This window comes from Amphiura filiformis, chromosome 16 (genome assembly GCF_039555335.1).
Source record: "Amphiura filiformis chromosome 16, Afil_fr2py, whole genome shotgun sequence".
NCBI classification, from domain to species: domain Eukaryota; kingdom Metazoa; phylum Echinodermata; class Ophiuroidea; order Amphilepidida; family Amphiuridae; genus Amphiura; species Amphiura filiformis.
Genome location: NC_092643.1, coordinates 46,079,164 through 46,094,407, shown reverse-complemented (window position 1 = coordinate 46,094,407; position 15,244 = coordinate 46,079,164). Strand labels below are relative to the sequence as shown.

Genomic DNA, 15,244 nt, shown 5'->3' with positions numbered 1-15,244 from the left:
TATGTTAAATTATAACCAAGCTTGTATGTTCTTGTTGTATTTTTCATTCACAGAGCAATTTATACCCAGCAGTAGGCCTACAAACTCCTGGTGAAATAGTAGACACCAATTTTGGCCAGAGTCCATTTGTCTTCAATGTAGAAGATCTTATGCAGGTCAGTTTCTATGTAGTATTTTTACTCTTAGTCAGTGACATTAATCAGTGCACATTTCATTGTGAGTGTTCACTCAAAGCACTGGCGTATATAACATTTTCAAAGACGCTGCATGTGTGAAACTGTGTCAATGTGTCAACGTCACTGACTTGTAGAGAGTACTTTTTAGCCTCTTTGTCAGAACTGTCATCACTGTGGGTGGAATTGGTGAACAAGAGGAAGGGAGAAATGAACGTTTTTAAAACGTATTTTGGTTTTGGTTTTGGTTTTAATCCGGTCTGAGATAAAAGGTTCATTTCTTGCGATGATAGCCAAATATTCTACAATAGCAGCATTCTAACAATTTCTTATTGCATTACAAGGTTTGAATGTTTTGAGTCATTTAGTAGTATAAAATAAACAATAAAATGGGCTGTTTCAGTTTAAATCCATATACCCCATACAACCTTAATCTCCCATACACGCAGCATGAATTTCAAATGTGGTTACCTGAATGGGCGACTCCATTTAAAATCTATTCTACCTGTGTGGGAGATTAAGGATGTGTCTTCCATGTATGGATATCAACTGCAATATCAAGTGGAATAGCCCAATGTTGGATTATTTCAAGGCCTGGACTTATTGATAATTACATTAATCTGCTTGTGACTAATTGTAAGATATGTTTATAATTGGCAGGAAATGAGAATGAAAACACAAGCCACTATAGCCAGATTTCCAGTACCAGAGAACAGGGGAGAGTGGCAAAGTACACTACACAGGTAAAACTCCCTACTTCAACTGTGACCCTAGAGAAAATATCTTACACTTCCCACTTACACTGATTTACTATTTAGTGCAACATGCAGGTTGATATTGACAAAAGGTGCCTCAGTGAATAGAGCACATCCAACTTGCAACTGGCAAAATATGTTTATTTCTTGACTATCGACCCATGTTTAGGTAGTCTAATATTCGCAACATGAAAACAAAGGGAACTTGTACAAAGTAATGGAAGTGCTATTTGATGTATTGAAGTGATGCATCATGTTGCAAAGGATTCTGGGTAGGGTAAGATATCTTCTCTGATGTGATCCGGACAAGCGAAATGAGGAAAACATCATCAAAGTTGTTGATGTTTTTGTATCAATCTGAAAATTTACTTTTCACAATAGAGCCCTCATTTCGCTTCATTGGATTACACATTTGACAATTATTTTATAGAAAGAAGTGTCCAAAAGCAACAAACATTTGCAGTCCATTAGTGCTCCAGCAGGCATTATAGTCCAAGGGCTAAGGTCTTTGACTCTGATGTGAGAAGTCCTCGGTTCGATCCCTGTGGAGGCAAAATTAATATTCAATTATCTCAGTATTTTAATTGACAAAGATCTCGCAGCCAGTTCCGATCTGGGTAACTTTTGGCTGTTTGTACATCCTACCATGGCCCCTGGGCATCATTAGAGTTTTAAACCAGGTTAAATAAGATGCAAAAAAAACCTGCAATGCAAAATGAAAAGCCTGCAATGTTCTTATAGTGATTTTGACCAGGTATATGCCAAGATGACAGAAAGGAAACAAACTTAAACTGGATTTTTGTGAAAAAAAAAAGTCATTTGCTGTACGCAACTGGATATGCGCAGCTTTTATTTAGTAACTGATGGCCTTCATGAATACAATTGAAACTAAATAAATGAAACATTATTCATTGAATGAGCTGATTGTCACTGTTGTTGTTTAATGTTCAGTGTTGGTAGAAACGAGTGATTGCACAAAACATTGTAGCCTTGGATTTACTGGTAAACTTGGCTGTCTTAGCGCAGGATTGTTTTATTTGTACAAATTGAACAGTCATAAGATTCTTGATTAATAGTGTCATTGTTTCATAGGGGGATTAAAAGGATTTTGATAACCTTACAAGCAGCAGGACTTACCTGCCCAAAGAAGGATGTGTAATTAATTGCCTGCCAGCTATTAATTATACTAGATACATTTGCTTAGGTGATATAATACCTTTAACCTTCATAATTATCCTCTGTACTTGAGTTACGTTTGTTATTTATGGATCACCGATTAACAAGGTCATTTCTGCAATTGACGGCAACATTGCTTGAAATTTTATCATGTATTTAGCACAATATCATAAACAAAACTGCAATTGACGGCAACATTGCTTGAAATGTTACCATGTATTTAGCACGCACATTGAACAAAATCATTTCCATGATAATCTCCATGATTAGCATCGAGTCTTTGTCACATGGAAGTAGTAATGCCAAATCAATAATACACACTGCCAACAAATGTCATTGACACTTTGCAAGTGTTGCACAGTGTTTGGTTTGGAAAGTCAACAAATAAGAATGGAAGCCCTGTGTAACTTGAGAAGAATTTCCTGTTCAAAGAAGAGTCTCTTCTGATTGAGTGGTTTTTTTTTTTTCGTGTAAAGTTATAAATGTGTAAATGGACTATTCCATTAAAATCTTCCACAGAGGGAGTGTGAATTTCAAATGTAATGAACACATTAGGCACCTCCATTTGAATATCATACGCCCTCTGAAAAAGATTCAACCTGAATCTTCCACAGAGGGAATGTGAGTGTCAAATTGAGTTGGTTAATATGCTAATTCCATTTGAAATTCACACTCCCACCTCTGGAAGATACTTCCAAAATCTTCCGCAGGGGGAGTGTGGATTTTAAATGGAATAGCCCAGTATAAAACCAAGTTAAAGACCTGAGAGATTATGTCTTTGAAAATGGGAGTTCTATGTCAATATAGAATATTTAGTTGAACACCAAAAACTGCCATGTCATTATTATTATTGGAGATATATTTGTAGACCTTTATTTGGTACTAACTGTATACATATCAGAGTCAAATTTATCATACATGTATGTTGTCAAAAGTCACTTTTAAGAAGTTCTCAAATGCTCTGATTCAGATCCTTCCATAAATTCTTGTTTTCAAATTTCATCTTTGAAAATCTGTATGTGTACTTAACGCAGCTCATCAATTATGTTGCTATGGTGTGCAACTTTTACCAGAACCTCCGTAAACATGGGAGTTACGCAAATCATGTGACAAAACTGATTGGGAAACCAGGGTTGCCAAAAGATTTCAGCCCGAATCGCGGGTCAAATAATCGAAAAGTCGCCCAATTTTTCTCTTAACCATTGGTTTCTATGGGACAGGAAACTAGCGGAAGTCGCGGGAGCCAATGTTGAAAAGTCGCCCAATTTTTTTCTTAACCATTGGTTTCTATGGGACCGGAAATTGTCAAAAGTTGCGAGGAAAATCTTCAAAAGTCGTCCAATTGGGCTACTAAATCGCGGGTTTGGCAACCCTGTGGGAAACTGATCAGTCAGTGCCACTTTTATAAGTAGACAGTATTTCAGCAGGTGAACACAAGAAGGTTGTAAATGTTTTATTATCATTATGTAGTTACAACCCTTTGCATTCAAATGTTGATATAGTGATACCTCTGTCAATCAGAGAAGATACTTCCCATAATGCATTTCTCCCATTTCAATTTTCTCTGCTGATTTGCTATCTAGTGCAACATGGGTCGATAGTGATGAAATGTACTCAATAAACATGAGCAAATTATGTTTATTTCTTGACTATCGACCCATGTTTAGCCAGTCTATTCTCAAAATAAAAACAAATGGAAGCTATATGAAATGGAAGTAAAGGGAGTGTCATTTGATCAAATGAGCCAATGTATCATGTTGCAAAGGATTTTGGGAAGGGTAAGATATCATCTCCATCTGTCAATATCACATCACCAAAACCAAATTTAGCTAATACCATCTGTATATTAACCTTGTATCCCATTTCCTTCTGCAGACTCGTATCCACGTATCTAGTTCATCATGGGTACTGTGCCACCGCTGAATGTTTTGCCAGACACACAGGCCAAACAATTGCTGAAGAATTAGCTTCTATCAAAAATAGACAAAGTAAGTCAACCGATGTGTGCCTTCACCCCGTTCTGTTGAACCAACCTAGTTTGGGGTATTTTTTCCAGTCTGTCTGTTTACACCATCAGGCAGGATGTGAATGTTTCATTCAAAGAACTAGGTGTCATAATGTAATACAGCAAAAATGTTAATTTTTTTGTGCTACATTTATTTTTGCGCTTTACGCGTTAGGCAAAAAAAAAAAAAAAAGTTTTTTTCCTGTAGCGCGCGCACTTCGTTTTTGACGCCTTATTGTGCGCATTTGAATTTTTTTTTTTCACTTACAAAGAAAAAAAAAGAAAAAACCCGGAAAAATCACAAAAACGTAATATAAAACACTACTGGAGTAAACATTTACACATTACAAAACAAATGAGCATAGTGAAAAACTACTGCAGGTTGAAAGGGGGTCATAAATATTCTTGAATATGATTTTTTTTGTGTGTCGGAGAAACCCACTGTAAATTCCCATTCCAATTTGCAGCGAAAAGGGTAATTTTTTTTCCATTTCAAGACATGGATTAAAAAAAAAAATGCATTTCACATTTGACTTTTTGGACCTGTTACAGGAAACAAACATTTTTTTTTTTTTTTTTTGCCTTATATTAAGCAGCTGCCATAAAAGTAACAAAAAATCTTGATTCTAAGCATTGAACATTGAACTATATTATAAAAGGGATATATTTGCGGAGTGTGATTTTCGAGGTAGCTGCTTGAAACACGAAAAAGTGTGAAAATAAATGTAGTGTGAAAATTACCACTTTCGCAGTACATGTAGCACATGAGCAAAGGATGCAAGTTTCTGGAAATTTTGCCATATAAAAAAAATTCTGGAAATGTAAAGAATTCTTTTGCGAGGATGGATTTGCAATTTACACACTTGAACATTGAACTCTGTCGGTAAAATAATTTGATTGTCTTGATTTTGTAGATTGTTTTTTTTGTTTGTCTTTTATATTATGATATTATGGATCATATGAACCTGATGCAGTGCAGTAAGCAACAAAACCAAAGTCTATCATGAACCATATATGCTGTGATTATGAATGTGTGTAATTGTATCAATACTTGGCTTAGACTTGCATTAGAGCTTTTGAGCAGTTACTATATTTGGAGTCATAGAGCCAAGACTTCAGTCTCTGTGAGGAAATGAATGTCTGAAAGAAGACATTTTGCCAATTTCTAAAAAGTTCAAAGAATATTGAGGCAAACTGCTTCAAATAGCAATATTATATGGGAAATTTTAATTTACTATTTTTTGTATTACTTCATCATTTTCATTGGCCGCAATATTTTATTAATTGCCATGATCATGTTTAATATCACTTTATATGTGACCGTCCACGGCAAATGAGCCGTAAATTCCTCCCCCGGTCAATTTTGTTTTATTTCGTGTTTAAAAAATAAACATCATAAACTTAAAATGGTTTATCATTTGACTTCAAACGATATCCAGAAGCGGGGTTATGGTTTGTTAAACTTTGCTCCTTCAACAAAATTATAGCTTTTTACGTTTTTACATGTGTCTCTTTTTCCACATTGTTGGCAATAAATATCAAACAGTCATAATTGGCGGTCATTTCAAATCATCCCCAAGTCAACGAGGTTTAAGAAAGTTCTCTCATTGTTAATTGTTGGTTATGCATACCTGTAAAAATACAATGCCTGGTAACCCACCACTTGAACAGGATTTAGCAATATAAGCAAACAAAGACCAGAAGTTCTATAGCCATCTAAGGTAGAAGCTTATTATCCACTTCAACAATAGGATTATTGATTAGTTTTTGACTATCGAAATGAGACGGATGTCGGGCCAGCTTAAGTTACCGATGAATATGACCTTCGTACACATTTTACACCGTAACTCAGAATACAATTTAGGGAATTTACGGCTCATTTGTGCTGCCGGGTCACATATGGTATGTATTTCTGTATTATGAGTGCCTGCTTGAAAAGCAGTGCTTATTACTGAAGTATGTTACTCTCAATAAAGAAAGCTCAAAAAAAAGTTTGTTCATTTATAAAGAACATACCAAATAATGCAGAAGTAATGTTCTCACCTAACGGCTATTTGGGTAATTATGTACTCGGGTACCCAGTTGAATTTTCGGACAGCAATCTGGGTACCCGTATCATACAGTTGCAGAATTCAGCACCATAAATCTACATTTTTGTTCAGTAAAAAAATTCTAATGAATTATACTTAACATCAAATATTCATTTTTTTTTTTTCAACTTACTGTGGTCAAGAAAATAAAATAAGAAATTATTAAAAAATTATTAGCTGAATCATCGTCAGACATCTTTGTTGACTGGACTACAATGAACTTACTTTTGAAAGTGGCATTCAGGTAATTTTGACCAGCATTGGCCAAGGACGGGCAGGAACTTGGGTACCCGGGAATTGGTCAGAGCCTTATGCAGAAGGTGAACAATAATAGCTGTTTTCATATATGATTTATATTATATATTGATTATTGGGTAGTAACAAAATTGCATTTTGATGTACGAAATTATAACCTTTTATAATTTGTGACATCTATTTCCTCCAGGAATACAAAAGCTAGTGCTAGATGGGAGAATGGGCGAAGCTATAGAGACCACACAGAGACTATATCCTGGTTTACTAGAACGAAACACCGACCTCGACTTTATGCTCAAGTGTCGGCAATTTGTTGAAATGGTCAATGGCACAGACAGTGAAATACGCAGCATACGTAGTCCACGGTCGCTACCGACGAGCCGCCACGCCAGCCCAGCAATGAGCCCACACCACGAAAGTATAGCATCCACATCGCATCATCATGGCGCGGCCGGGGACTCACAAGTGCACCCAAGTAGTAGTAATTCAAGCTTCATAGCAACATCAACAAAACCCGTCCCCTCTCCCAAGAGTCGGTCCGACTCGCCCAGTACCTCAGATATCAATTCACTCAACTCATCCAAAGGACAAGTCATGAACGGGACGCCGTCAAAGGTGATTCCACAGCATGACACAGACATTGATATGGACTCGGATTACGAGAATGGGGTAGGAGGAGGGAGTCGGGAGACGGCATTGAACGATAGAAATTTGAGAAATGGTGTGTCGTCGACATCGGTTAGCAATGGTGTATCAGTAATGAACGGATCTTGCCAATTAGATGATATGGACACAGATGAAATAGGTAGGTTGTGAAAAAGTGTATTTTAAAAACTAGTTGGTCCTGTAGTTGGTCCTGTAGCCTGTACACTTGTTTATCGTCGCTGCTCTGTCAAAACCTCTTATGAGAAGCTGCCTCATCTCCTTATTCTATAGTACATTTAGGCTCCTTGAGACAGTAGCATCGACATGTGATACATGCTCGATCAAAGGCAGTGCATCTGTAGCGCTTGATGTGGCGTGAAGTGTCTGCGTCCTACAGACCTACAGATACACAGCCTTTGATTGTGTGTGTATCACACACGGACGTTACTGTACTCGTTTAAACCAGGTGGACTGTAGTGTTTAGGTAGTGTAGTCGCATACAAGGTTTGGATTGTACGGTAGCCATTACTGTACAATCAAAACTGTATACGACCGTTTAATCATTGGGGCAATGTTATCCAGCAAACAAAATAAAACATGTTGAAAAGATTATATTTTGGGTTTTGTTTTGGTAAAAACATTTTAATAACATTAAATGTCAGGTTTTATAAAGGTCATGAAAACGTTTTAAACGTTTTGTATGAAAATACATTACAACAACATGTTTAAATTGTCATCAAATTGTTATTGTAAATTTTTTTTTTAAAGTAATTTTTTGTCAAATATTTTGTGAACACTTTCATAAAATCATGTTAGAATAAATTTTCAAGAAATGTTTTTAAATGTTATGAAAACCTTTTACACCCTTTATATTCCCTTTGTATAACATGACATTTAAACGTTTTCTGGCAACTTTTCTAACCTTTCGCAAATAATGTTGAAAACATTTTGTGTTTGCTGGGTAGGCCCTTAAATCTTGAATGGTCTGTTATTTGTGTAAGTTTGCATTTGTGGGGGTGTATGTGCATGTGGGTGTGCAGGGGTGAGTGTGTGGGGCAACATGTTTTCATCGAGGGAGTGAGAGAGAGAGGGAGAGAAAGATGAATGTAAGAAAGGTATATCATAGAAAGAATACTTACCAAATAAATATTCCAACATATTTTCACTAATTCTTTGTCATTTTTCACCCACCAATCATCGTAGTTCAATCACCAGTAAGAAAACGTCAACTGTGCGGTGGCAACATCGCCGCCGTAGAACGTATGTTAACCTTTGGCAGGGAATTACAAATGACGTATGATAGATTACCCAGGGATTCAGCCAGGAATGAAGCCAACCAAAAGGCTTTACAGGTAAGGTGGTAACCATGTACAGATAAAAAAGGAATTGAACCTGCATTTTTTACATGACAGAGCGCCCATCTCATTCGTTAGTGATTACTGATTAGGCCAGACTCTACCTGAAATGTTGCTGTGGGGGATCGCCACACCTCCTCCACAGCGAGTCTGTTACCTTCCCGGCATTGAAGAATGGCGGTTCCCATCTATAAACCTGGGTGGAGAGGAGTAATCGAGATAAAATGCCTTACTCATTGGCACAACACTATGGCGTCGCCTTGGCTTAAACCCACAGAATTTCAAATTTGAGTCGGAGCCCGTTCCGCTCAACCACCATGCTCTCTGACAGATAGCACACCAACAGACAAAAGTCCCTGTGCTTTTAAATTGTATTCAATGGCAGATTTCTCGTATTCATGACGGCTGATCATTCTAACAACTTACACATGGTGTTGTGTGGCATAGTGAATACTGGCTGTGCCTGCATCCACTACAAATATTGGACCTGCCTGTTATCTATCACACAAAAGAGGATAGTAAAAACAAAAAAATTCCTATCGTTTAGTCTCCAAGGGCCGGTTTCTCGAAGCATGGCTAGTGGTCAGGCTTAAGCCAAATTAGTCATATACACCAGTGCTTGCAATTTCACATCGTACATCACCTAGAAAGATAAATCAATAAAGTGGATCCACATTGGTAGGGCTAGCATGCTGGCTTAGGAAGCCTGACCACTAGTCAAACTTCAAAAAATCGGACCTTAATATCACAGGAAATTAAATTTTTCAGCAGAAAGAACATAGCATTCAATATCAGGAGTTTGAATCCTCTTCAGGTGTTTTGAGCCTCTGACTTGAATTTAGATGATGATATCATGGACATAGGAGAGACTTTGCTGAAGACTAACACAATTCCTGATCAAACCATGTTACTTATTACTGGATAATACTTATGTTTCAATACAGGATGCATTTAGCTTATTAGCATACTCGGACCCATGGAGCAGTCCAGTAGGTTACCAGCTAAATCCAGTGCTACGAGAACCTGTGTGTGCTTCTCTAAATAGTGCCATTCTAGGTGAGTGATTATGTATGAATTCTCAAGGTTGGAGAGCAATGTTAAATTCCCTTTGGTTCCTTGTTCCCGACTCTGATTGTGCTTTTACTGAAATGCTGATACACAAAAACATGACAGCAAAAGTTTCGATTTAAGTACCTATACAAAATACATTTCTGTCAGATTTCTATGCAAAGTGTCGTCATGGTTGTGACCAGCCTAAATTTAGTGCCGGGTAACTTACAAGGAAGCACCCATCTCTGACATTTGTTAGTACGCCACCTGCGATACAACAATGGCTGCCAAGACGGATTGAGTGAATGTTTTATATGCATATGGACGTGAACAATAGCAGATTTTGGCCTAGATTTTTGATATTTAAGTACTAAATTCTGTACATAATCATACAATATTTGCTCAATTTTGTGCTGGTCGAAAGGAAGCTTATGGAATCTTATTTAGTGGCAGGTACGACCGTCGTAGTCACAACCTTAAGTGTAATGGATTAATAGCTGGGTTTACAATCAGTCGGTTGGGAGTTTGAATCACTGTGGTCAGAGCCTTTGCTCCACACTATCCATGAACCAAACATGGAACGTGCATTCCTGGCACCTGTCTGTGTGTATTAGCATTTCAGTAAAACTATTTGGAGGTCAAAATCTGAATACATGCTCATAGTATTGTTGTGATATTCCAGTAGAAATCCACACACCCTATGGAAAACATAACCTTAGTCTCCCACACAGGGGGTGTGAATTTCAAATTGGGATACCTGAATGGGTGACGGACTCCATTTGAAATCTACATAACAAGTACATAACATGCAGGCTCTATGGAATGGTTTTGTAAAGCCATTATGAAATGTGACAGATACATTTGTTTCTACTATTACAGTTAGATTTTCCTCTAGATGTTGTACTATAAGTTAATAGATAAGTTTCTGTAATCAAATCAAATCAAATCAAAATGAATAGTTATTTTACAAGAATCTTGTCAAATACGTGCTCATAAAGATGTTTGGTTAAATGAGTGGATGTTCTTAGTGATCCAGTAGTTGCAAAGTTTTTGGAATTATGGGTCAGTTGCCAACCAAGTCTGGAGCTTCCAGACACAACATCGCAAAGTTGCACAAAATAAAGGTGTTAGGTTATTTGTCTTGTTTTGCTTTATATGTCTATTTCAAATGTTATAACTATATTATACTTTTCTCTCTTTTTCTTCCAGAATCCCAAAACATGTCCAAATATCCACCCCTGGAAATGGCCATAGGTCACGCCAAGGAAACTATGAAACTCATGTCTAAATATGGCCCGGGATCTTGTGCCTTCACTAGTGTTGAAGACTACCTCCACTGATGTATTGTCTACCGGGGGTACACAGACTTATTCATCGTCGGGCGGGGCACCGCATCAGGGAAATAAATCAATCAAAATAAATTTTGGAACAGTTTTTGACTGCAATTGACACTGTGGAACTCGCACGGTGCACGAGTATGTGACTGTGTATAGATAGATTCTTGATCTCATCCAAAATTGCTGCAGGATTAGTTTTTAAAATGAATTGATGTGAATAGCGCAAGAAGAATATTCTTTGTATTATAGTGTGTACAGAAAAAAAAATGTCACCTTTGTTGAAAAGGGTGTTATCTTATAGATGTGGATAGACAAAGGAAGGATGATTGTTACTGAAGCAGCTTGTTGCAGAGATGGTGTATAACATCTACAGAGGGATAATCATGTATGTCGTTGTAGAGTTGGTGGTATGGCTGTAATTCATCAAGCGTTACCGTGAAGATTGAGTAAACAAAGGGTGCCGGTTGGATTCAAATCAGCATGTACAGAGGGATAACCATGTGTCGTTGCAGAGTTGGTGATGGAGCAGTAGCCCATATTGTTAAAAAGGAATATTATCTTTGTAGATGAGTAAACAAAAGGTAATAAATGAACTTTTGTTCAACTAGTAACAGACAAGAGTCTTAGTATCATAGAATGATGTACATACAGTTGAATGCAGTCCATGCAGGCAAATTGCACTTAGCATATGTGTTACTGGTGTCCGCTTTTGCAACTTGCTGACACATCAGTTTGGACTTGATTGGTGTGGGCATTAGCAAAAAAGAAAATGTTTTTGCCTCTTTACTAGTTGAATAAAATATAGAGGGATAATCTTGTGTTGTTGCAGAGATGGTGAAGCAGCTGTCGCTCACCTGGCTTGAAGTATGTTAAGATAAGTTGACACTATGGACCACAATGGCCTTATCCCAATGGCAGAGTTCAATAACCTCAGTTAAACATTCATGGCGGAAAATTTGACCTCAAGTTGAAGAGTATGAGTTTTTGTACACAGATTTTCAAAGGTCATTCAATGAATGTGCTTATGTATTGGGGTTAAAGAAATTTGCATTGATAGATGAGCATGTTTTGGATCCTAGTGTGATGTGACTTGATCATGACTTACGTTATCCATTTTGTGATTACCTGTGTGTGACTGTGAGTCGCTTGCTGCACTTAGAAGTGGATAACCTTTTGTACAAATCATGACTTAATTCTTCAGGCCAGTTGGACAGTAGCTGTTCAAAGATTACTTTGTGTTGGTAGAGATTGTTCCATTTACAGTGATAAATATGTATCGCTGTAGAGATGGCAATACATGTACAATTTAAGAATAAATATGTGCCAGTATTGGATTAGTATGGCTGGGCAGAGATGGTGATATCAATTGTGGGAGTTCATGATGCACAAGTGTTGGTGATGTAAAACAATGGAATTGCTACAACTATTTATTATCATCGTTAAAACTAAAGGGACTTGCATCACTACAGTTTTTTGATAACATGCTAACAAATTATGGTACAAATGTAGTCAAGCTGTTATTAATACTATGTAACTGTTGAGTGTGTTGCAGATGTCTGTACCTTAATAACCTATTGCCCGAATCCATTCGCATCGTAAGATAGATGTACGTTTGACGGTGATTAGGGGTTCAATTTCATCTCATTTGGCAGGTATTAGGGTAGATTCTCACAAATTTCAGGCTTGTCATTAAGTAAAAACATGCCATAATGCCATAAATAGGTTTTTAAAAAAAAGCACCTGCAGGGGTGCCTGCTGGTATGATTTTTCACTAAACCAGGAGTCAATTCTAAATAATTATATAATATTGGATGGCATTGAGAGGTTGTATGAGAATATACTGCACGCGCCATGAATGATATTCAACGAGCCGGTACGGCAAGTTATATCATTTATGGCAAGTGCAGTATATTCTCATACAACCCGAAATAAAGCCATCCAATATTATTATTGTTATATAATATGAAGCTTTTTCTACGCATTTTGAGTACCAAAGTATCAAACTAAACATGCTGGTGCCATTTGGAATCCAGTCATTTAGAGTGATCATTTTCATCATGTTTACAAAACAAACTGAGTAACTCAATCAATTACGCCTGCTTTGGTCTCTCCGCGTGCGAGGTATGCCGTGTGACGAGCTACGAGTTGCGAGCGACAACGCAAAATGTGCACGCCTGTTCAGTATCAAAATATCTTGCATGGTATTACCGTGCAGTATTAAAAATTTGTGGTATAGCTAAAAGCTTCGTATTATATAATAATATAGAATACCATTTTCCCTGCATTTTTATTTTCTAGTGTCACACTGCCACAAACAGCAAAAGAATTATATCTAATTTGGGGCAGTCTTCAGTATACACCCACGTTTTTCCTTTGTGATAAATGCAGTGTTCTTTACTCACAATTTTCTTTGGAAAAGATTAGGGTAGGTACATCAGGGGCCAAATACAGAATATTGACCTTTTGCATGGTCCTGTAATATCTGCCAGAGCCAGGCACCAAGCACCAACCTTCTACAGGCACCAACTCTCTTAAACCATAAGGGGATCATTACTCTGTTGCCCATCTAATGAAAGCACTGGTTGTAGATTGTATACGGGAGAATGGTGAGAACTGAGGATAATTTTTAAGAATTTGTAAGAGAATAATATCTTTGATACTTGCCAAAGTATATGAAATGAACCCTAGGTAACAGATGAAATAGAAAATATTGCCCTCAAAAAAATATCTTTCAGGTTTGTGATGAATCTAAGCATATATCTTTTGTAATGCAATCATAAAGGCCAACAGTTTTTCTTTACAAAGACATGCTGTAGTAGTGAAATGTTTAAGAAAGTGTGTACAGATATTAACATAATTGGATGTGTAATGTGCTTGTTTTTTTCTGGGACTGGATATGGTTTCATAAAGAAACAGCAAGTACTATGGCAGCGAGCACACTTTAAAATCAAAATTCTGATTAATTCATTGACTTGTACCCAGCAGCACAACTCTATGCTTGTTAACTGAGGTTAATGAACTTTGCTATTAGAGTGTGAATGGGCTATTCCATTTGATATCCATACACCCCCTATGGAAGACATGACCTTAATCTCCCACACAGGAAGTGTGAATGTCAAATGGGGTTACTTGAATGGGTGACTCCATTTGAAATCTACACCCCCTGTGTGGGAGGTTAAGATGTTTTCCATCGGGAGGTGTATGGTTGTTAACTGGAATAGCCCAATGTATAAAAACAGGATCAGGAAGAAGGACTTTGTTTACATGGCCAGTCTTGTACACAGCTCAAAATATATTATCTGCATGCTGCAAATTTTGGAAAGGTTTCAACTTTTTGCAAGCAGTCACTGTCACTCTTCATAGCCGATCAAAGTTTCTGCCAATGTACTTACTTATTCCTGAATTAATCCGTCTACCTGCCTGTATGACAATAATTTGATTACTCAATTTTATTCCTAATACATATTTCTTGCAAGTATTTATTAATGCCAATTGGCAAGCGCTATGATTTGAAGTAACAAGGTGCAATGGGGTGGGAGTATGACAACTAAAATGTGGGGAGAAAAAAGCATAACAACATGATGAAATATGAATATGCAGGACAAATCCAAGCTCCTTAATTTATTGTATGCCTAAGGTTGGTCTTAACGCTGGAATTATGGAAAATGTTGTGGCCTCATTACTGCTAAATTGTTGGTCTAAAGTGTATAAAAGTATACATATTTAGAAGCAGGGGACATGTTTTTATTTTGCATCACATTTGTTGTTGTTAATTGCCACATACGCAACACTTTTTTTTGTGCATTCGCCATCTACGCATATGTTTGTGCAGTGTCAAGGAACGAAAAAGTGGCGTCAGTGGAAGTTTTGTGTTTGTGCTTTTTGGACTCTTATTATCACACCACTTTGCTGTAGCTGTCTTGGGCCATGTGGCTTGTCCCCATCAAAAGGCCCTGCAAAAATGTGCAAAAGTGGGAGAAAATATTCAGTTGCCGGAAATCATTCTTTATCAATTTAAAGAACACATTTTAGGTACTAATTGTGTAAATAATTCAATTTCTCCTTATAATGGTTCAGCCCAGCCTTAAGTCGGTGCAAGTGCAGGAGCATTCAAAATTACTAGAATTCAATATAAAATTTGCAACATTAAAAAAAAATATCGGCAAGTAGAAACCAGAGGTCATGCAGCTATAAGAAAATGATGTAATTGACCCCAAGTCCAAGATGTGTATTGAATTGAAGGTGGACTGCATTTCAAAATTTTGTTTCACCACAAGTTTGTTAGTGGCGTTTTACACAGTTGTGCCGACATCGCTGACAGAAGGGGGTGTGTGTATGCACTCTGCGCCATAAGTTAAGCTCGCATGATTCGACACTGCGAAGTCACTCCCAAACTCGATGTG

General features: G+C 37.2%; 1 protein-coding gene across 1 annotated transcript in view; it reads left to right on the top strand.

The window, feature by feature from the left end:
- The window catches only part of LOC140136087 (ran-binding protein 9-like), a 73,139-nt gene extending 60,544 nt beyond the window's left edge, over positions 1-12,595 (top strand). The window contains exons 6-12 of the mRNA XM_072157793.1: positions 54-155; positions 834-916; positions 3,980-4,092; positions 6,645-7,259; positions 8,303-8,451; positions 9,399-9,510; positions 10,714-12,595. Of these exons, the coding sequence (XP_072013894.1) occupies positions 54-155; positions 834-916; positions 3,980-4,092; positions 6,645-7,259; positions 8,303-8,451; positions 9,399-9,510; positions 10,714-10,844 (1,305 nt within the window). The 3' untranslated portion in view covers positions 10,845-12,595. The remainder of the gene's footprint in view (positions 1-53; positions 156-833; positions 917-3,979; positions 4,093-6,644; positions 7,260-8,302; positions 8,452-9,398; positions 9,511-10,713) is intronic.
- The last annotated feature ends 2,649 nt before the right edge of the window (positions 12,596-15,244 follow it).